At 52.6% G+C, this 23,086-nt stretch overlaps 1 protein-coding gene across 1 annotated transcript; it reads right to left on the bottom strand.

Moving 5' to 3' along the window:
• Window positions 1-1,203: 1,203 nt before the first annotated feature.
• On the bottom strand, window positions 1,204-22,672 carry DACT1 (dishevelled binding antagonist of beta catenin 1). Its single transcript, XM_077323964.1, has 4 exons — window positions 22,222-22,672; window positions 13,778-13,910; window positions 9,673-9,831; window positions 1,204-6,792 (listed from the first exon to the last, which is right to left on the bottom strand). Exons 1-4 carry the CDS (start codon window positions 22,546-22,548, stop codon window positions 4,937-4,939), a joined length of 2,475 nt encoding a protein of 824 aa, XP_077180079.1. The 5' UTR covers window positions 22,549-22,672; the 3' UTR covers window positions 1,204-4,936.
• Window positions 22,673-23,086: the final 414 nt, after the last annotated feature.

Genomic DNA, 23,086 nt, shown 5'->3' on the forward strand with positions numbered 1-23,086 from the left:
GTCAGGCCAGTAGTCTATCTAGTCCAGCCTCCTGTCTCACATCCTGGCCAACCAGTTCCCCTGGAGGGTGAACCACAGGCCAAAAATGAGGTTTTATACCTAGGAACTCGTTCTATTGTTTGAATAAAGTTTTTGCCATCGCCAGCTTGGAAATTTCTTTCTTTTCTACTCTTTTGAGTTTAGGCATTCCACTCCATTTTGATTGTGGATCGTCATATTTGTATCACCCAACAAACCGACAACAGCGTAAAGCTTATATGCTTGCTCGTTTTAACGCTTTGACCTCCGGAATAACGGCAAGGGGATTTCTCAGTATTTCCTATTCAAATCAACTGCACCTTTGCAATTTAAGTAGCAAAGAATGTGTTTTGCACGTTCTGTTAACACTGTCCACCAGGGTCAAATTCCTGCATTCGCTCCCAATTTGCAAACGGTAGACATCTGACAGATATAAGATTTTTCTGACGCTAAACCCTCGGAATCTGGATTTAATAAGAGTCGCGGGCTTCTTCCAGCAAGCAATTAGAATACGAGCATCTTCTGTTAAATTTGGTGTCTATTTCGGGTGGTTGTATCGGTTTACATTGTTTGGAGCAGGGGTAGTCAAACTGCGGCCCTCCAGATGTCCATGGACTACAATTCCCAGGAGCCCCTGCCAGCGTTCGCTGGCAGGGGCTCCTGGGAATTGTAGTCCATGGACATCTGGAGGGCCGCAGTTTGACTACCCCTGGTTTGGAGATACTAATAAAGATGCTGTTCTTGCAGCTATGAGCCCAGCTTAGCTTTGAGGGGACTGGAGGAACACTGTCTCGGGCAAGCTGTGTTCTTGGTATTTGGGGAGGCCTCAGTGGGAGGGATTCTGGAGTTTGGCCCTTGGTGGTGGACTTCCTGACGGCCTCTGGATTTTGGCCACTGTGTGACACAGAGTGTTGGACTGGATGGGCCATTAGCCTGATCCAACATGGCTTCTCTTAGGTTCTTTCAGATTTGAATATGTGGCTAATATTCACAGTGGTGAATAAGGATCACGATTTCTCTTCACACGATGGACGCATAGAGATTTTTAATATGCCAACCGCGAGGCTAGCAAGGCAAACAGAAGGGCCCTGGAACGCCTGTCCATCAAACCAGCAAAAACAGAACCATATTTTGCTTAGCGTCTAAAACTGGAACAGATTATGGAAAGCTGTGGTGACTTCTGCATTTGATTTGGGCTGCAAACCGGGGGAGGGGAGGGGAGGGGAGGGGAGGGGTCCTTTTGGAAAGAGAAGTATAAAATGACAAAACGCGCAGAGCTCTCTAATCCGGCATTGAAGGGGTAGAGGTATGTGCTTGCGGTTTGCTGTACCGATGGCAGATTCCACGGCCTGCAATTCGTATAACGCACGGGGGGGTCCCGTGTGCAGAGGGCCAGGCTTGAAGTGCTGACGGAAATATATGCCCTGGGAATCTTTTCCAGGAACAAGCCGTGCAAAAGAAAGAAAGAAAGAAAGAAAGAAAGAAAGAAAGAAAGAAAGAAAGAAAGAAAGAAAGAAAGAAAGAAAGAAAGAAAGAAAGAAAGAAAGGAAGGAAGGAAGGAAGGAAGGAAGGAAGGAAGGAAGGAAGGAAGGAAGGAAGGAAGGAAGGAAGGAAGGAAGGAAGGAAGGAAGGAAGGAAGGAGAGAGAGAGAAAGAGAGAAAGAGACAAAGAAAGAGAAAGAGAGAGAGAGAAAGAGAGAGAGAAAGAACGAGAGAGAAAGAAAGAAAGAAAGAGAGAGAGAGAGAGAGAGAGAGAGAGAGAGAGAGAGAGAGAGAACTGAATTTCAAAAGGGGGGGATTTTCAAAAATTTGGAACTGAATTCAGAATTTTGCAACTGAAAACACAGAACTCAAGCCCCAAATTTAAAAACGATGTTATTTTGTTCGTTTGCATCTGCTTTCTAGCATCTCGGAGAAATCAAAACCACATTTGTAGGTTCTGTTCCCCGCAACAAGGACTAACAAGGGCCCATTCTGCACGTGCAAGATAAACCACTTTCAATGCACTTTAAAAGTAGGTTTTCTTGTTCCATACAGGAAAATCCAGCTGCAAAAGCATCTTGAAAGTGCATCATCCAGTGTGTGCAGAATGGGTCATGATCCCTAGCACTGGTCTTTATTGTCACCCAGTATTGCTTAATGTCGACAGCTTTGTGGCAGAATAGAGAGGCCACACAGAATGCCCAGGTCCAGTTCCCACCTAAGAGAACTTCTGGTGTTGAGTTGAGGAAGGCCTCCCATGGGACCTCGGTACACTGGGAAAGATGGACCAAGAGAAAGCCACTGAATCACACAAGATCCTTGTTTTGGTAGACCATAGAGTTGTAGTAAGAAAAACACCCCAAAACAGTAGACTAGAGATTCCCCAACTTTTTGAACCTGTAGGTGCTTTTGGAATTCTGATATGAACTGGTTGGTACAACCACAAAATGGCTTCTTCAGGAGGCGGAGCCAATGACAAAATGGCTGCCCTGGGAGGCGGAGTCACGTAAACACAGAAGAAGCCCAAGTGCAGTGGAGATGGGGGGCAATTTAAAAGTAAACAGTAGGGGAAATGAATGAGAGATAATAAAACCAACACTGTAGGTACAGCTGCTGCCACAACAATTATGAAACTGAACAGCCAATCAATCTTCCAATGACCAATCAGAAGCATTCCTGGGCAAGAGGCCCGCCCATTTTCTAAAAGACTGGGCAGACACCAGGTGAGCTTTTGGTGGGCTTCATGGTGGGGACATCCACAGTAGATCATACCAAACTGCTATCTACCTTTTACAGAGGGGAAATATATGTTTCTACCTCTGCGAGTCGAGGTCAGCAAAGTTTAATGCATCGACGGGTTTGTACAAAATTAAGTATGGTTCAGTGTAAAAGTCCAGAAGTCCTTTAAACCCTCCCCAACACAAGGAGTTGTACCGACCCTTCCTTAACACAACCATCTATTCCTACACATTTGAAGTTGTCACAGGTGAAGACCAGCGATATGATCCTTTTGCTTACAACAGGGGTAGTCAAACTGCGGCCCTCCAGATGTCCGTGGACTACAATTCCCAGGAGCCCCTGCCAGCATTCGCTGGCAGGGGCTCCTGGGAATTGCAGTCCACAGACATCTGGAGGGCCGCAGTTTGACTACCCCTGGCTTACAATTAGCACAGTGGTCTCCGTTCCCCCACTTAAAAAGGCACTCTCATTCACCCACGAATTCAGAGGTTCAAGCAACGTCGTTGAAGCGTTACGGTAAGATTTAAATATGTGCGTTTGGAGAAGAAGGGGGGGGAGACACACCCAACGATGTAGGAAATTATTTACAAGAAGCACCTTGTTTTGCTTAAGTAAAATGTGCGCATGAGTGCATAAACACTTGCTCGGAGTCCGTTAGCTTGGTTATGGCATATCGGCAGATGCCGAAACCAGGGAGGCGGCACCGGAAACAAGGAGAGGATCTGCATAGACCAAGGTTTTCGTTGACCGTTCTGCAAGGCTATACCATACGAGCGGAGGCTTATGGTGTGAGTCACCCCCAGGCGACTAGAAATCAAGCTTTTGCAAACAGGAAAAGTGTTTGTTGGTTTCCTCTTCTCCATCCTTATCAGGTCACGAGTGTTGCCATGCTGTGTAATCCAGTAGCATAGTCCATGTATTGCAAGCTAGTAACTTGTGCGGTAGCAGCTATTAAAGGCAGGACTGGGAATCTAAGCAGGACTGACCAGGGTCAGTAACTGGATAGAAGGAGGGGGGAAAAACAGCTTTTCACTTCCCAAAAGGAGTCTCAAAGTGGCTTACGAACACCTTTCCCGCCCTCTCCTTACAACAGACATACTGTGAGGTAGGTGGGACTGAGAGAGCTCTGAGAAAACTGCCTTGTGGGAACAGCTCGAAGAGAACTGTGACTAGTCCAAGGTCATCTGGTTGGCTACATGTGGAGGAGTGGGGAATCGAACCCGGTTCTCCAGATTGGAAGCCGCCGCTCTTAACTGCGACCCCATGATGGCTCTCAAAAGTGGAGACCGGGGAAGACCAGGGTTGCTACACAAGGAAGGCAATGGCAAACTACCTCTGTCCATCTCTTGCCCTAAAACCCTCTTGAGGTGGAACGTGAGTTGACTGCAGCTCATATTATTCTCCCACCATGGAACACATTTCAGGTCATGGTATACGGAAGAGATGCCGTTCCCATTTGATCATAGATGGTACCCCCAATTAGTGGTCCAATTCTGCATTGTGTTATAGGCCTGTCGGGATCTCGTTAAGGACACAACCTCTCTATCGTATGCTGCTTCTTAGAATCTGGACCCGAGGTACATCTTCCCCTAAATTTAGGACAATCTCCTGTGGACAAGCACCCCAAGCAGGCATTTCAAGCAGCCAACGGGCGTGCCAACCCCGAGTGAAACAACCTTGGTCCAAAAGCTCCAATTTGCCCCACTTGACCTGCTGCTCGTAGGTGATTTTGTGTCTTGGTGGCTACCGGCAAATATTTCAAGGCTGTGCGTGCAGATTGCTAAAAGGATAGCAGTACAGAAATATCCCAGAACGACCGGGAGATCAAGGCAAAGATAGCATTGGGGCTTGCGGGTTTGGCCAGCTCTGAACGACGGGAAGGTTGGGGATTTCAATCCTCCTCCCACCTCGCACGAGACCAGTTAAGAACCCACTGCTCCAGCACCATTGACATGGAACACCTGAGAAGGCCGGGAGCAGCATGAAAGAACCTTGCATACCTTTCTCCTTGCAGATTACAGGGCCCTGCTGGAAACATTCCCCCCAAATCCCGGAGCGCGCACTGCTCGAGCGGCTCCCTTGTCCTGAAACAAGTGTGCGCATCAACACTTTTGTGCAGCTATACCATTTCACGCCAATTCTCCGTCCCTACCTCTGCACCCTTGAAGTGTGCGTTATTTACTATTCCCGGTATGCGCTTAGACAGTAGTCATGAGTTTGAGCGAGCCGGACCGAAAGCGGAGAATTTTCTTCTTCAGGTTATGCGAGGCCTTAATCTTCACAAAAGTTTTCGCCGCGTTATCATGGAGCTCCGAAGCGGCGGCCACGGCCTGGATGGGGAGGGTCTGGACGAACTGGGACCAAATGAGGCCCCCGCTCTCGTCCGAGTCGCTGGTCGTCGTGCTTTCGCCAACGAACTCCACCTCGCTCAAGCTCGACTCGCTATCCCCAAAGCAGTTTGTGGTGTAATTGCTCCGCTCGTCCTCGCTGGTGTCCACAACGGTGGAGTGGAAGAGAGATTCGCACTCCGCCGAATATTCCGAGTCGCTAGCAACATAGGCGTAGGGGCTAGGGTAGGGATGGGTCACTTGTGGGTAGACCCCAAGGCCTTCTCGCCGGTTTCTCCTGGCCCTCTTGAGGGCTTCTTCATAAGACACCTCTGCCGACAGTTTCCAGCGGCGATAGTCGGCTCGCTTGTGCTTCGGTTTGGCGACAACCGGTTCTCTGCCAGACCCGTGGGGTCTCGTTGCCGATTTCAGGACACCAGGGGGCCTGCTCAGAAGGCTGGTCTCGGGCGGCAAGTGGACAATTTTCTTCCCCCTCGAAGCTATCTTTTTCGGCTTCTTATTTGTATCCAGGTCGTCGGGGAAACGGCATTTTTTGCCAATGGGTTTGCCTTTCTCCCGCCCAGCCAGGGGACTGTTTTCCAACACCGTGACGAGATGGGACCTGTGTTTCACCATGGAGCTTTTTAGAATCTTGACACTCCGAGTGCTTCTGTGAAGTCTGACGGTTTGCGGTTGGGCTGGTACGTAGTGGGCACTCACCAGTAACCCTTCCTCTTGGCTCTGAGAGGACGACCCCTCGCTTTTGAAATCAAGGGAAGGCCTGGTCTCATAAGGAGGCGAAACGGAGTGAGTTACTGGTCCCCCGTTCTTTTTTAATGGTATCTTTTTGGGCATCTGGACGGCTTTGTTTTCCTTCAGGGGCGCCGTGTGCCTGCAAGGGCTTTCTTTTGTTGCCAAGGTTTGACTTCTTTCCTTCGGCCCGTCACCCTTGCCGACCACAGGACACCGTATAGCCTCTTGAGGTTTGACAGTCCTGGAGGAAGGGGGTTTGCTCTGAAGTTCATGGTTCAAATTTGACAAAAAGGCTGTAGGGAGAGGAATCCTTTTCACTTCCAGGTGCTCAGCGCTTGCGTCTGGCAAACCCTGCTTCGAGGGGGAGAAGGTGCCATTATCCAGCACGGGGGTGGCTGTAGCGGAACGTGGGATCACCTGGCTAGGATTCCTAACAGGGACTGCGTTGTTATGGGCTGCACCGACCCCCTGCCGAGCACAAATGCTTCCGTGTCTCAAAATGCCTTTGGCGGGGTCTGCGTTCAGATTCGTTCGGGGTTTGTTAGTCCTCACGGATGGGATTTTTTTCTGCACAAGACTCAAGATGTATCCGTCCATTTTTTTGGGGGGTGCGGGAGGGGAGGCGGAATGAGGGTTTGACGGGGGACAGGAAGTGCCGTTCTTGGGGTCGCGTTCGGATCCAGCACAGACCTCACTGATACCACCGGTACCTCTGTCGTCCTCTTCTCTTGGGGGGCTACTCGTTATCGGCAACAAAAACATGGGGCTCTGGACTGCAACGGCGTGTAAGGGGCTGGGGTACCGGTACACGTCGTTCCCGTTTTTGGAGACCAGGTCGCATTGATATTTTGGGTGTACATCTGGGACAACATCCAAGGAATTCGAATGTGGCGTGGGCAGAGAATGAAGGATGGCTGCCCCAGACGGGTCTTCGGGCTGACCTCCTTTGTTGTACTCCATCCACCCAATAAGATCTGAAAAAATAATGAGCAAAGATGAATAATAAAATAAATATCTCTATAATCCACCCTTCTTCAACGCTCAGGGAGGGTAACAACACAAAGTGACCATCAATCAAACATAAAACATATATAAATATTCAATTAAAATATGCATTTCAGTCGCCTCCAGGTAGTTTAAGTTGGGAGGGGGGTAAGATCCTCGGAAGGCAGATCCTCCCACTGTTTCCGGCAGTGGGACCGGCATCTCTTGGTGTCCTCGGCCCAGCAGAACAGCTCTGTCTTGTAGGCCCTGCAGAACCGGTTAAGGTCCCACAGGGCCCTGATCTCTCTCGGCAATGCTGGTACCTCTACGCCTACCTCCCCTCTACACATCACACCTAATTCAGTCCCAACTGCTAGGGTCATTCACCTGTTCATGTCACCCCGCATCTGACATCCCTCCATTTCCCAACATATAGGACAGATAGACTCTCATTCTCGCGGTCCCCTAAGTAGTGAGCCGTGACTCCCGAAAGCACCTCCCAAAAGCACCCGAAAGCTCCTCCCGAAAGCTCCTCCCCTGCCACAAAATTTCATTGATCTTCAAGGTGCTACTGGAGTCTTGCTCTTTTCTACTGCTACAGATAGACTAACACAAAGACCCATCTTGGGTATCTGAAGAAGTGAGCGGCGACTCCAAGAGCAATCCCCTTGGAATAAAAGGGAGATAAATAACATCTGGAAGTAAGCTTGTACCAGTGGGTGTGCAATAATAATAATTGTTGTTGTTGTTATTTCAATTTATTTCCCACCGCTCCCGAGAACTACTAGTGGCGCATTACAACTAGAGTTGTGCGATTCGGCAGCTGAAGTCGCCGTTCGTGCAGGGGGGGAGACGTGGGGTCAGCACGCCAGCGGGCGCACACACGCAGGCGCAGGCGCATGTGTGCATGGACCGATGCACTGGCGCCCGCACCTTCCCCCCCTGCGGCGCAGTGCTGACAGTGTCTGGCACTCTAGTTACAACTTATCCCCACTAAAACACCAATAAAACCCCATTAAAAACATTCAGGGACATAAAAAGTCATACAGTAAAACCAAAAAAGCAGAACAAAAACATGGTGGTATCTTTCAATTCTCCGATCCCTCCAAACACATATCTAAATAAGGGAGTAGGGAGAGGTGGCCATCGAAGACACATGGCCCAACGCCGCTTAGCATGGATTGTTTTAACTGTTTAAATGGTTTAATGTTAATGCTACAACGTAACTCTTATATGGTATAAACCCGTGGTTCCCAACCTTTTTTCGGCTGGGGACCGGCAGGGCCCGAAAGTTGCCGCGCATGCGCGATTTCGGCTGCGCGGCACGCATGTGCGCATGCGCGGCCCGGCCGCACATGCGCGGTGCGTGGCGCGGCCCTGATTCCCTCCCCCCCGCAGTAAGAAGCTTCCCAGGCCGCAAGCTTGCGGCCTGGGAAGTTTTTTACTGCGGGGGGGGCGGGGAGAGGGAACCGCGGCCGGGCGCCATGGCCTTCAAGTGGCAACGAAAAATCCAAATGGTCTCTGAACATGGGACAAACTCATTGAGGACTGGAAATTGGCACCCCTCCATGAGTTTTCCATCACACGGGGAGAGCCACAGGTTCAGGAGGCACCTCCCCTCGGGGGGGGGCAGGTCTGTTGGTGCGCAAAAGCCATTTAAGGAACCTCAGTTTTGAGATTTGCGGAGAGATGGAGCAGTAGACAAACTTGGAATAAGGAACAGTTTAAAATCTGTAGGTAAATGTCCCGTCATGCCTATAAATGTATTGCAATGCAGAAGGAGAGGAAGAAAGTATAAAGAAGGAAGTGGATACTGAGATGAAATAACCTTCTCATTATGGGATATATTACAGATTTTCTTAAGGTATCTGATAAATTACTGATTGTTAAAAGAGCCTCTTGTGGCGCAGAGTGGCAAGGCAGCAGACATGCAGTCTGAAAACTCTGCCCAGGAGCCTGGGAGTTCGATCCCAGCAGCCGGCTCAAGGTGGACTCAGTCTTCATCCTTCCGAGGTCGGTAAAATGAGTACCCAGCTTGCTGGGGGGTAAACAGTAATGACTGGGGAAGGCACTGGCAAACCACCCTGTATTCAGTCTGCCATGAAAACGCTGGAGGGCGTCACCCCAAGGGTCAGACATGACCTGGTGCTTGCACAGGGGATACCTTTTCCTTTTTTAAAAGCTATACTGAGTAAGGAGAAGTGGTGAAAATATATAATAATATCTAATAATAGCAACAACAACAGTATTGTCACAGCCTGCCCTTCTTGGTTGGTTCAGGGCGGTTATGTCGTATGTAGTAAAGCTGAAATCAATCATGTAAATGTAAAACAGATCAGTTAATGGAATTTGAAATTTAAAATGTTGACTAGTAGGCAGATTGTGAGTGGGTGGGCAGAAGGGAATGTGTCCGTGCTTGGCTCTTGTGGCCTTTCTTGTGTGCCCAGGGAAATGCTCATCACTGCTTCGGGGTTAGGAGGTGAATTTCCTCCAGGCCACCCTGGCCAGGGATTTGGGGGGGGGGGGGATCATCTGGCCGTGGAATGAGGATCTCTGCAGGTGGACAGGTAGTTGTGAATTACCTGCATTCTGCAGGGGGTTGGACTGGATGACCCTGGAGGTCCCTTCATGATTCCTTGAATCTATAAACGTACCCCCAATAAAAGTAGTTATTATTGTATTTTCTAGAGTGTGTTTGGAAAATTACGATGAAGGGAGACACACTTAGTTTCATGCAACCTGTGTGACGTGATTACTCGTGCACGCCTAATTATATGCAGCCCCTGTTTCATTTCCGTATCCTTTTCACATCTTCTAAAAAATAAACAACCGTGTCTTGAAAAAGAAGAAGCACCCGGTTCTTGCTGTACCTGCCGATTTGGGCCGGCTGTCGGAACCGCTCAGGGACGTGTCCAAAGGGCTGCAGAAGCAGGCGCTGGAGGGGCAGCTGGATAAACACTCGCTGAATACAGAGTTGGATGAATTGGAGAGGGACCCAGAAGCCCCGCCGTCGCTTAGCTCGTAAAACCCTGCAAGGAAGAACAAGAAAAAGAGTTGGGTTTTATACCCCGCTTTGCACTACTCAAAGCGGCTTACAATTGCCTTCCCTTCCTCTCCCCATAACGGGCACTCCCCGTGAGGTAGATGAGGCCGAGAGAGCTCTAAGAGAACTGCTGTGAGAACAGCTCAAGCAGGACTGTGACTAGCCCAAGGTCACGCAGCATGTGGAGGTGTGCTGAATCAAACCTGACTCTCCAAGATTACAGGCCGCCGCTCTTAACCACTACGCCAAGCTGAAGGGGGGTGGGGGTGGGAATAGAATCATGCTTTAAATTCTAATTCTGGTGAACAACCGAAGAAAACCAGATGGGTACACACAAAGAGTTGGGGGTCACTGAAACTGAGAATTGGGGGTGGGGGGAAGAAAGTCACAGCTGATTTCTGGTGAGTTCTCAATGCAAGAGACTTCAGAGGTGCTTTACCACTGCCTGTGTTTGCGTAGTGACCCTGGACTTCTTAGGCAGCCTTCCTTCCAAGTCCTGCTCAGTGTTGACCCTGCTTAGCTTCCAAGATATGAGATCAGGCCTGCCTGGGCTATTCAGGTGTGGGCTGAAACACTCCACTGTATTTCAGCTTGATAAATATATATTTCAGGCTAGGAGCCGATCTGAAAAGAAGGGCTTGTATTCCACCCAATAGAACCCACTGCATTTCCCCCGGGGAAATCATATCTTGCGCGAGAATCCTGTATCTCATGTTGTCATTCCAAGAGAGATCCAGGTCCCGCCTGGAGGTTGGCAGCCCAGGATTCCCGAGCAAACTTTCCAAAAGCAGAATGCCACTGTCCTGCCTCCCTACCTCCACTTTCAGCCCAGAAACCTCCAGAAAATATTGCTCCTGGGTGGATAAGGGACCTAGATCCATGAAACTGCCTTATACTGAGCAAGACCCAGGAAGACCCCTGTTTCAGACTGACAGCAGCTCTGCAGGGTCTCAAGCGGCGATCTTTCACGTCATCTACGACCTGATGCATTTTTTAAAAACTGGAGGCACCGGGGATTGAACCAGGCACCTTCTACACTCCCAAGTAGATGCCTCACTCGTGGGCTCCAGCCCCTTTCCCTGGCATGGATGACGCATATTCAATGGGAAGAGGGAAGCGGTGGAAGTTGACCATTTGGTCTGGATCGAGCCGGATGCCTGCCAGTGTCTGTAACAGGACACCCTTTTAGATTCAACCAAGTCTTGTCCTTATCAGCAGTGGCCTGGGGTGTTCAAGGGCACTCATAAGAACCTCAACCTCACTTCTCACAACTCTGATAAGATCATAAGAGAGGCCATGTTGGATCAGGCCAATGGCCCATCCAGTCCAACACCCTGGCCCAAAACCAGGTGTCCTCAGGCGGTCCCACTAGCGAGATGAGAACTTCAGAAGCCTTCCCACTGTTGACCCCCAAGCACCAAGAATACACAGCATCACTGCCCCAGACACAGGAACCAAAGAGAGGCCATGCTGGATCAAGCCAGTGGCCCGTCCAGTCCAACACTCTGTCACAAAGTAGTCACATCCCATGGGCTGTCAGGAGGTCTGCCAGTGGGGCCGGAACTCCAGAAGCACTCCAAGTTTTGCCCCCTCAAAGACCCAGAATACAGAGCCCCGCTGCCCTGGAGTGCTCCATCTAGACCAGGGGTAGTCAAACTGCGGCCCTCCAGATGTCCATGGACTATGCTGGCAGGGGCTTCTGGGAATTGTAGTCCATGGACATCTGGAGGGCCGCAGTTTGACTACCCCTGATCTAGACCTTGGAGCTGAGAGCCACTCAGGGACCTCTGCTCTATTCATAATTCATAACAAATCATCATTCATCATCCTGTTCAAACTACAAACAACAGTCCTATCTCTGCCACAGAACAAGGATTCTCTCCTGCAAATCAGGAAGTCTTCAATATCTGAGCTACATGGTGGGGGAGAAGGAAGGGGAGGAGCCAAGGGGAGCCTGAGGACTTCCGAGGATGTATTTATTTATTTGGTTTATATCCCGCCACTCCCATACAATGGCTCGTGGCGGGACACAAGGTCCTCATTAAAAATGCCACTAAAACCCCACACTAAAAGGACATACCGATACAACATAAAAATACACAGCGAACAGGTGAAATAACACAAGCCCCGTGCCCAAGACTAATACCCACTATCGGGGAGGAGAGGGGGCCTAGATGCTAACACCAGACCTGGGAGAGGTGTGGTGTCATCTTCCAGTGATCTTCCTCACTGCCCCAGCCTCAACCAAAGACCTGGTGGAAGAGCTCCATTTTGCAGGCCCTGCGGAATGCAGAAAGCTCCCACAGGGCTCACAGCTCACCTGGGAGCTCATTCAACCAGGTCAGGGCCAGGACCAAAAAGGCCCTGGCCCAGGTTGAGGCCAGGTGTGCCTCTCTTGGGATGGGAATCACCTACAAATCAGTGCCCACAGAGCATCAAGCCCTGCAGGGGGCATAGGGCGACAGGCGGTCCCACAGATATGTGTATTTTAAGAGGCAGCCATTTTGGTCTCAAGATTAGAGATTTCTGGTGGTTTGGGACCAGCTGGGGTCTCGTGATGGTTTCCAATTCTGGCAGGCCTGGAAAAAGGGAGATCTCTGAAGCAAATCAACTGTCAGATATTAAACGCCGCTGCATACCGAGCTGTCAAATCCTAATTGCCACCAGATGTTAACGATCAAATTACTGTCAAAATTCGACGGCCGTATCAGTCCTGGAAATCAAACGCCGCCGGATGTCAAGCATTCGACTGAATGCTTAACGGATGTGCAAAGAATATCTGGGCGGACACGTGATATCAAAGGGTTTGGGGGATAATTTTGGGGAAGCAAAATTATTTCAGATGGAGTTGAAACGAAGCATTCTCAAATTCAGGCATGCTGGGAAGCTGTGCAAGCTCTTATCTGCAGGGGTCTCCTCGTGGACAATTCTAAGCTTGTTTGCTGATACCTTTTGGAAGAGATGCCAGTTATGCATCCCCATGTGGGTCAGGCCCAGAACGGGCATCATGTGGAGCTAATGTTCCCATTTCCATCTTCAGAGAGAGCCAACCCCATCCATGCTCAGCTCCACCCCCAGAGAGAATCTGCCCAAGATGTGGCCTTCTGCAAAGCTGAGCCATGATGGAGTGCATTTTTTGCTTTCCCATCAAATCAACGCATAGAACCGTAGAATCCTAGAGTGGGAAGGGGCCATCCTGGCCATCTAGTCCCACCCCCTGCTCAGTGCAGGATCAGCCTCAAGCATCCAGGAGAAGGATCTGTCCAGCCACTGCTTGAAGACGGCCAGTGAGGGGGAGCTCCCCACCTCCTTAGGCAGCCCCTTCCATGGCTGAACTAGACTCCTAGAATCCTAGAGTGGGAAGGGGCTATGCAGGCCATCTAGTCCAGCCCCCTGCTCAGTGCAGGATCAGCCTCAAGCATCCAGGAGAAGGATCTGTCCAGCCACTGCTTGAAGACGGCCAGTGAGGGGGAGCTCAATGCAGGATCAACCTCCTTATATCTAGCTTGTACCATTCTCCGTGAAGTTTAAACCCCATTACTGTGGATCCTCTGCTGCCAATAGGAACATTCCCTGCCATCCTCCAAGTGACAACCTTTCAAATACTTAAAGAGGGCTATCATGTCCCCTCTCCACCTCCTCTTCTCCGAGCCCCAAGTGACCTCCAAGGCAGATCGATGGACAGAAGTGAACAACCCAGGGCTTCCATGGCGGTCTCCCATACAAACACTAACCAGGGCCGACCCTGCTTAGCTTCCATGATCTGATGAGATCCGGCTTGCCTGAGCCACCCAGGTCAGGGCAAAAGGTGTGCAGTTACCTGTCTCTCCATAGCAACCCTGGGCATCCTTGGTGGTCTCCCATCTGACCACTAGCCCAACCAAAACAGGCCCGCTTCTAAAGGTGCCGAGTAGACCTCTTGAAACTCCTACCTGAGCTGGGACGACTGTCCATCTCCAGGCGCTCGTCCGCTGTTTTTTCAACGTCCAGCCTCAGATCGCTGATTTGCTTGTCCAGTTCTTGGAGCTGGTTCAACAAGCCGGCGTCCCTCCTTCTCAAGCAGTTCTGAGAGAACGACAAAAAAATACGAAGCATGGTCATCAGACACGAGGCATCGTAACGGGCTGCTACAATTAATGGGGATCTACATATCTCCACGGGCTTCTGTGGGTCAAGAACGGAAGCCCTTCTTGTTTTCCGCAGCACCAAAGGCTATCGAGGAACTCTCTTTGCTTCCACTGGACTACCCAAGTGATTCAAATGTGGGATTCGCTGGCAGAAGACATTGTGAGGACCACAGGTTTAAAAGGGGACAAGAAAGATTCACAGAGAAGACGGCTAAGAGAGGCTACTAGGCATGGTGACTACAGAGAACCTCTGATTGCCAGCGCTGGGAAGCAACCTGAGGGGAAGGCCTCAACCCTCTCTGCCCTGTTGCTGGCCCTCCAGAAGAATGTGCTGGCCACATTGTGAGACAGAATGGAGGACTAGATGGACCCCTGGTCCAGTCGAGAGTCCCCTGATGTTCTCATGAAGGCCTCGGCCTCTCTGCCCTGTTGCTGGCCCTCCAGAGGAACTGGCTGGCCCCTGTGTGAGACAGGAGGCTGGACTGGATGGACCCCTGGTCTGACCCAGCAGGGCTCTCCTGATGTCCTTAGGAAGGCCTCGGCCTCTCTGCCCTGTTGCTGGCCCTCCAGAGGAACTGGCTGGCCCCTGTGTGAGACAGGAGGCTGGACTGGATGGACCCCTGGTCTGACCCAGCAGGGCTCTCCTGATGTCCTTAGGAAGGCCTCGGCCTCTCTGCCCTGTTGCTGGCCCTCCAGAGGAACTGGCTGGCCCCTGTGTGAGACAGGAGGCTGGACCAGGAGAAGAACTTTTCTGATCCAGCAGGGCTCTTATTATGTTCTCATGTCCCACATCATGAAGGGCTCTGACTAACAAAACCAATTGAGCTGGACACAAGGAGGAAACACAGCACAGGGACAAGAGGAACGATGGTTTGTACTGGTCAGTCAATGAGCAGCAGTGTTCTGTGTCCCCTGAGTTGTCTTCAGGGCTGCCCCACAGAGAGCACAGGATAGTAGTCAAGACCTGAGATAAGCTCCAAAGCATGAATCGACAGGGCGAGATCAGCTGAATGTAAAATAGGTGGTGATGTAGTACAAATCACTGTTGCTAATAAGCCATGCTAGCATAAATCTACTTCTCTGATAGCAAGGAAAGACCCAACAGAACCACACTGTTCTTCAAACAGCCCATTACAAACCAGGAGGCCTCAACTGGAGAAGTGCACGCAGTCCCTTCTAAGGAGTCACATACACACCTTTGACCTAGCTGGAGAGGGAGAGAGCTTAAACCTCAGCGTCTTTGGAGAGGACAACTTCTAAAGATGGATCCAGGATGAAGCTTCCCAACACCTTCAGGTTCTTGGCCAACACACCCTTTACACTTGACCAGCTCTCTCTTGTTTATTTATCAATCTTCATTTTCTCACTTCCTACAATGATCATACCTTGTGAACACACACAGTGGACCTACACAGAATCAGACCACAGATCCATCAAAACCAGTCGTGTCTACATAGACTTGCAGTGGCTCTCTATACAGTTATCAGGCTAAGGGTAAAGGTAAAGGAATCCCCTGTGCAAGCACCGAGTCATGCCTGACCCTTGGGGTGACGCCCTCCAGCATTTTCATGGCAGACTCAATACGGAGTGGTTTGCCAGTGCCTTCCCCAGTCATTACCGTTTACCCCCCAGCAAGCTGGGTACTCATTTTACCAACCTCAGAAGGATGGAAGGCTAAGTCAACCTTGAGCCGGCTGCTGGGATTGAACTCCCAGCCTCATGGGCAAAGCTTCAGACAGCATGTCTGCTGCCTTACCACTCTGCGCCACAAGAGGCTCATAAGTTATCAGGGTAGCCTGGGCCAATCCTGGCCCCTACTTGGTGGAATGAGCTCTCAGAGGACGTCCGGGTCCTGACGGAGCTGGCTCACTTCCGCAGGGCCTGCAAGACGGAGCTCTTCCACCGAGCCATTGGTTGGGGCCAAGGATCCTAGAACATCGAAGACGTCACTCCCTTGGAAACCTCTTGATCCGAATGGGACCTACAATGATTGGAATGGGACCATGTTGATGCTGCTGCTAGTCATAAGGGCTGTTCCGTGGTTTTAAGATGCTATGAAACTGTTTTTCACTTATTTTTACTGTTATCAGTTATTAGGTTGTGCAGCGTCCAGAGCCGGCTCACTGGGAGGACGGTGTAAAAGTTAAGTAGATGGACTGGATGGATAGAAGATGGATGGATGAAGAGAAAGAGAGAGAGAGAGAGAGATGGATGGATGGATTAGACAGATGGTTGGTAGGTAGGTAGGTAGAGGATGGATAGGTAGATACGTAGAAGATGACTGGAATAGGTAGGTAGGTAGGTAGGTAGGTAGGTAGGTAGGTAGGCAGGCAGGCAGGCGGTTGGATGGATGGATGGATGGATGGATGGATGGATGGATAAAAGGAAAGTATTGGATGGATGGATGGATGGATGGATGGATGGATGGATGGATGGATGGATGGATGGATGGATGGATGGGTAGGTGGGTGGGTGGGTGGGTGGGTGGGTGGGTGGGTGGATGGATGGGTGCGTGGGTGGGTGGGTGGGTGGGTAGATGGATGGGTGGGTGGGTGGGTGGGTATAGAGGATGTATAGATGAATTAGATTGGATGGATGGTGGATTGGATAGATAAATAGATAGATAGATAGATAGATAGATAGATAGACAGACAGACAGACAGACAGACAGACGGACGGACGGACGGACGGACGGACGGACGGACGGACGGACGGACGGACGGACGGACGGAGTGTTGCACACCACCCAATCCAAGTTGATTTATAGTGACCCCTTCTGGCAGCCTTTCTCACTGACATTCACCTTTTTACCCCAAAACATTATTCAGGCTTTGAGCAACCCCAGAAGTTGTGCCCTTGGGCAGAATATGTTTGGGAAGCCCAGCTGTGTACATGCCCACCCAGGGCCTCCCCCCTCCCCACCCCCGTCCAGTCCCATCACTGGCCATTTTCGAGGGGGTGGGTGGGTCGACATCCAGGGCGTATCATCTAATCAATGTTTAACAAATCTAAAATACATATTAAAAACTTAATCAATCCCCACCCATTCAGGGAACCCTTCCAGGACTGCCAAGAAAACCCAAGGTTTCACAAAACCCCGGTTGAGGAGGCCTGCCTTGCAGGACACTACCATCATAGAATAATAGTTGGAGGAGACCTCCTGGGTCATCTAGTCCAACCCCCTGCACTATGCAGAACACTCACAACCCTCTCGCTCACCCACTGTCACCTGCCACTCCCTTGAGCCTTCACAGAATCAGCCTCTCCATCAGATGGCTCTCCAGCCTCTGCTTAAAAATCTCCAAAGATGGAGAATCCACCGCCTCCTGAGGAAGCCTGTTCCACTGAGAAACCGCTCTGACTGTCAGGAACTTCTTCCGGATGTTGAGACAGAATTTGGAATCACAGAATTATAGAGTTGGAAGGGACTTCCTGGGTCATCTAGTCCAACCCCCTGCACTATGCAGGACACCCACATCCCTATCGCTCATCCACTGTCACCTGCCACCCCCTTGAGCCTTCCCAGAATCAGCCTCTCCGTCAAATGGCTCTCCAGCCTCTGTTTAAAAAACTATTTCTTCTTCTTTTCTTTTCCCCCCAGTCACCCAGGGATGGGAAAAAAGGAAAAAACAGACGCCATTCCGAGTTTTGCTACTGTTTTTCTGTCCCAAAAAAGGCTTCCCCTATGCCCACCTAGATACATTACTGGTGCCCACTCCTGCCTCGTGGTTACTTCCTGCCAAAGACCACTGTGACTTTCGTGCGGCAGCAAATGTGGTAGCCAAACACGCAAAGGTGCTTCCTGATCCCCCCCCCCCCCCCGCTTTCCCTCCCCCTCCAGCTCACATGTGCAAAACAGAAGCCCCGGCAAGCTCATCACGTTGCCACTTGAGGTGACGACATTCCCAACACCCGTCGGCTGTGCTAATGTGAGAGCTTGGAATGTTCACAGACATCTCAACTGCTCTGAGAACGTGACTGCTGGAATAATTGCCATCCACATCCTATGAGGGAAGGGACAGTGGTCCGTGTGGCTGGAACAGGAACCTCACGCAGGCCCTGAGGGACAGAGAAAACCTTGTGGGGGACCTGAAAAGCTGCCTGTTGTGTCTTTTAAGAGCTGTGTCCGCAAAGGGAAGCACGTGGGCCAAACCCGCAGAGACTGGGGTCTGAATAGATTCATTCAAACCGATTCCTCGGCTGCAGAGGACTTTCTGCTCCAATTCTTCCCCTCCATCCGTGCCCCTCTGCCAGGGTCTCCACCATGCTCCCCGTAACTCTCTCTCATAGAATCATAAAGTTGGAAGGTACCTCAGGGGTCATCTAGTCCAACCCCCTGCACTATGCAGGACCCTCCTCTGGACACACTCCAGTTTGTCTACATCCATCTCGCACTGACCCACAACTTTCTGTCACTGACCCACAGCTCCTTTCCCCACAGGTTCTAGTTCTGCACAGACAGCGGGTCCCCAAACCGTCTGCAGCATGGAGTTCAAAGCCAAGTAGACCAGTAAGAGATGGTCTATCCCTCAAGCCAGCCTTTCTCATTTACCATTGAGAAGCCCCTGAAACCCTCTTCAGGCTTCGAGAAACCCCAGAAGTGGCACAGTCATGCAGAATATGGTTGGGAAGCAGAGCTGAGGACACACCTACCCAGGGCCCCTCCCCTATCCACCCCCTCCAGGCCCATCACTAGCCATTTTGGGAGGGGAGGGCAGGTTGACATGAACGTCTACAGCAGGGGTAGTCAAACTGCGGCCCTCCAGATGTCCATGGACTACAATTCCCAGGAGCCCCCTGCCAGCAAACGCTGGCAGGGGGCTCCTGGGAATTGTAGTCCATGGACATCTGGAGGGCCGCAGTTTGACTACCCCTGGTCTATAGTCATATCATCCAGAAAATGTTTAACAATGTTAAAAAATATATTAAAAAATCAATTCTGCTGGGGAATGGACTAGATGGCCCTGGAGATCCCTTCTCACTCTATGAGTCTAACTCCCACCCACTCGGGACACCCTTCCAGGGCCACCAAAAACCCCAAGGTTTCATGAAGCTCCGCTTGAGCAAGGCTGGCCCAAGCAAGCCCGGCATTCGCTGGCAGGGGCTCATGGGAATTGTAGTCCATGGACATCTGGAGGGCCGCAGTTTGACTACCCCTGCTCCACTCAGACAGAGAGCCAGCTCTCTGGCTCTCAGGCAGAGGAGGTCTTTCACGTCACCCCCTACCTAGTCCTGTTAAAGCGGAGATTCCGGGGATTGAAGCTGGGACCTTCTGCATAGCAAGCTGAGGCTCCAACACCGAGCCACTGTCTCTCTCCATGGCTCTCGGGCAGAAGTCTGGCTGGTCCTTTGAACTGGAGAAGAAGGGGATTGAACCGGGGACCTTCTGCATGCCAAGCAGAGGCTCTTTCCTTCAGCCACAGCTCATGTACTGAGGCTACAAAGGCGGGGCTATAGACAGCCGGCCTCTGGATGCCAGCCTCCAGGTGGGGCCTGGGGATCCACCAGAATTGCAGCTCATCTCTAGACTACAGAGATCAGGTCCCCTGGAGAAAGCTCCAGACATTTTCCAACCTGGGCCTGGCAACCCTACCCCCATCATCGCCCCCACTGGTGGGCGGGGAGGGGGGAGCCTAGCAACCTCAATTGTGGCCCCATAGGCTGAGCTGCCTGAAGTTCTTCTATCCACATCCCGTTTTTTTTCTCCTGCCCTTTCTCCAAGGAGCTCCTGCCGCGGCTTTGTGGATAAGTCTCTACAAAAGGTCCCCGGTGCAATCCCCACCATCTCCAGTTAAAAGGGCCAGGCAGTCAGACATCTGAAAGACTTCTGCCTGAGAGACACAGTGGCTCAGTGGCGGAGACTCTGCTTGGCATGCAGAAGGTCCCCGGTTCAATCCCCGACATCTCTAGTTAAAAGGTCCAGGCAGGAGGGGTATGGGAAAGACTAACTTGGATAGACCAATGGTATGAACTTACTTGGTATGAACAGATTCCTGTGTTCATAGTTATTAGGAAGGGGCTGTGGCTCAGTGGAAGAGCCTCTACTTGGCACACAGAAGGTCCCCAGTTCAATCCCCACCATCTCCAGTTAAAAGGTCCAGGCAGGAGGGGTATGGGAAAGACTGACCAGGGCACATTCTGCACAGTTAGGATAATGCACTTTCAATGTGCTTTGGCAGCTAGAATTTCCTGTGCAGAATAGGAAAAAATCTACTTCTAAAGTGCATTATCTATTGTGTGCAGAATAGGTCCAGGATAGAGCAATGATCTGACTTAGTGGAAGCAGCTTCCAGTCTTCAAATTTATCAGGCAGGGGCCACTGGCTCAGTGATAAAGCTTGGCATGCACAAGGTCCCAGGTTCAATCCTTGGCCTCCGCAATTACTCCCCTTTTTCATGTTCTCTTTGCAACAACCCTGTCAGGTACACCAGCACTGCGGCTATGAGCGCATGAGACCAGCTGAGAGGGGCCTTGATCGCCAGTTCCCCCAGCCCCCACCTGGCCTTCGCCAACAGCTCTTTCTGAAAAGACAGCTCCCTCTTCTAAAGCCCCCCTGGAACAGAGGGCCTGATCCGGGGACTGCTGCCGCCTGCACACAAACCCCAGCAGAGAAACAAAACCGAAAGCCCCGTGAACAGCCTGTGCTTGGCCAGGGGAGCTTTCTCGCAGGATGGACCGAGAATCCCACCAGGCCCCCCCCCCATTCCTACTTACTGGGGGGGGATGTACTGGGGGGGCGAGCACAGTCCTTCGCTTGCGGGCCTGGGAGCAGACAAAGTCAGGCCTTACACCAGAGTAAAAGCGCCCCAGATCCCCACCCCCTCTGCCTTCTTTGGCAATCACACACCCACTGCAGCTCCTTCTCCTCCGGCCGGCTTCTGTTCTTTGGCGTTCAAAGGCAGCGCCAACCCCAATAAGAGACCCGCTTTCAGCCCCAAACCAGGATCGGTTTCCCAGGCTGGTCTGCAGCCCAAAGCCCTATGCAGGAGTAGTCGAACTGCGGCCCTCCAGATGTCCATGGACTACAATTCCCATGAGCCCCTGCCAGCGAATGCTGGCAGGGGCTCATGGGGATTGTAGTCCATGGACATCTGGAGGGCCGCAGTTTGACTACCCCTGCCCTACAGGGTGGGCTTCTCCGGCTCCCCTGCCCCCATTGCAAAGATAATAAAATAAAGACCTCCAAAACCCACCCACCCCCCATTTTGCAAAAAATCAGCCTCCGCAGATCACCAAGGAAAACAAGTCAAGACCAGCTGGCACAGTAGCCAGGGGGCAGGGGGGGTCCGCAGGACAGAGGCGACATGGAATTTGGGGAGGGGGCCTGAGGATGCCATTCCCCCCAAAGGTCTCGTTTTCGGGTGCCAGTCAAGATGCACCCACTGGAAAAAGCTCCGGCGCAGTCCCTCCATCAGGATCCGCGCGGGCTGCTATTGTTACCGCAGGCGCAAGACCGGATGGAGCAGGGCAGGTCGGGCGGGGAGATGCCCTGACCCAGATTTTAAAACACCCTCTCTGTTCCTTGCAGCAGGGCCCTAAGAAAGGAGCCGGTTCATCCAGGGGTAGTCAAACTGCGTCCCTCCAGATGTCCGTGGACTACAATTCCCATGAGCCCCTGCCAGGGGCTCATGGGAATTGTAGTCCACGGACATCTGGAGGGACGCAGTTTGACTACCCTTGGTTTGGACCTTAAGAATTGAGCGGGGGGGGGGGTTGCTTGAGAGACTGCAGCAGCAGCGACCCCATAGATGTAGCCAGGGGGGGGCTGTATGAGTCAGGGGTGCCCTCCCCTGTATTGACCTTTAATACCCCCCCCAAAAAAAATCTATTGATCCCTCTGTCTGCCCTGTCCGTCTTCTGCACCTGGAATGCCTCCTGGCTTTGGAGCCGCCGTGCCCCCCAAGGGACCCCCCTCCCTCCCTCCCTCCCTCCCTCCATTGTGTTTGCAGATGGGGGAGAAGAGACGTGTCAAATCCTGCACCATCTCAGGTCCGCAATGCTTTCTGTGCATGGAGGGGGGGGGGACTCTCAGACATGCAGACCCCCCCACCCCCACCCCCACCCCCACCCCCACCCCCACCCCCACCCCGGACATGCGCGCGCCCACCCAGCGAGGTCTCTCCCTCCTCCCTCCGCACCGCCGCCCCAGAAAGGGCCACGATCCGCGAGAGAGGAGAGGCCCCCAAGCGAGGCACTCTGCACCCGCTCAGAGGCACGCTCTCCACCCTCCCTGGGCCTCCCGGGCTCACCAGCTGCCTGCGCAGGAGCAGGATGTTCTCCTCCAGGAAGGTCTCCTCCAGGCTGCGCGGGGCGGCCCCGGCGGCGGCTCCCTCGCCCGGCGGCGGCTCGGCAGCGGCGGCGGCGCCCAGCATGAGCAGCAGTCGGCGGACGCGCAGCCCCTGGCGCCGTCGGAGGAACTCCAGCTCGGCCAGGCCGGCCAGGGTGGCCTCCAGGCGCTCCCGGGTGCGCAGCCGCTCCGCCTCCGCCTCGCCCCGGCCGCTGCGCGCCTCGCCATCCCGCGACCCCCCCGCCGCCTGCGGCTCCTGCGGCTCCGGCTGCTCCGCGCCCGCCGGCATCCCCAAGCCCTGCGGCGCCGCTCGCCCCACGGAGGCGCCCGGCACGCTCCTCAGCCCCGCCGCCGCCGCCGCTGCTCTCCCTCCGCCATCCTCCGCCGCCGCTCGCCGCCGCCTCCTCTGGCTCCCCGCGCCCGCCCGCCGCCCTTCGCCTTCCCCCGTCCCCGGCGCGGCTCCGCCCCGCCAGCCCCGCCGCCGTCGGCCTGGCAGACGCCCACCCCCCGCCCCCCGCCTCCTGCCCCGCCCCCCCCGCCTCCCCCGCCAGGAGCCGCCCGCCTCTCGCCCCACGCCGCCGCCAGGAGGGAGGGCAGGCTCCAGGCACGACCGGGAGATCTCCCGGAATCGCCGCGGATCTCCAGCCTGCGCTTCCGCCGGAGAAAAGGGCTGCTTGGGAAAGGCGGACCGTGCGTTGGAATGTGGAGCGATTTTCAGGGAGAGAGAGAGAGAGAGAGAGATGGGCAGGCAGGCAGGCAGGCAGGCAGGCAGGCAGGCAGGCAGGCAGACAGACAGATAGATAGATAGATAGATAGATAGATAGATA

This window comes from Paroedura picta, chromosome 2 (genome assembly GCF_049243985.1).
Source record: "Paroedura picta isolate Pp20150507F chromosome 2, Ppicta_v3.0, whole genome shotgun sequence".
Taxonomy (NCBI): domain Eukaryota; kingdom Metazoa; phylum Chordata; class Lepidosauria; order Squamata; family Gekkonidae; genus Paroedura; species Paroedura picta.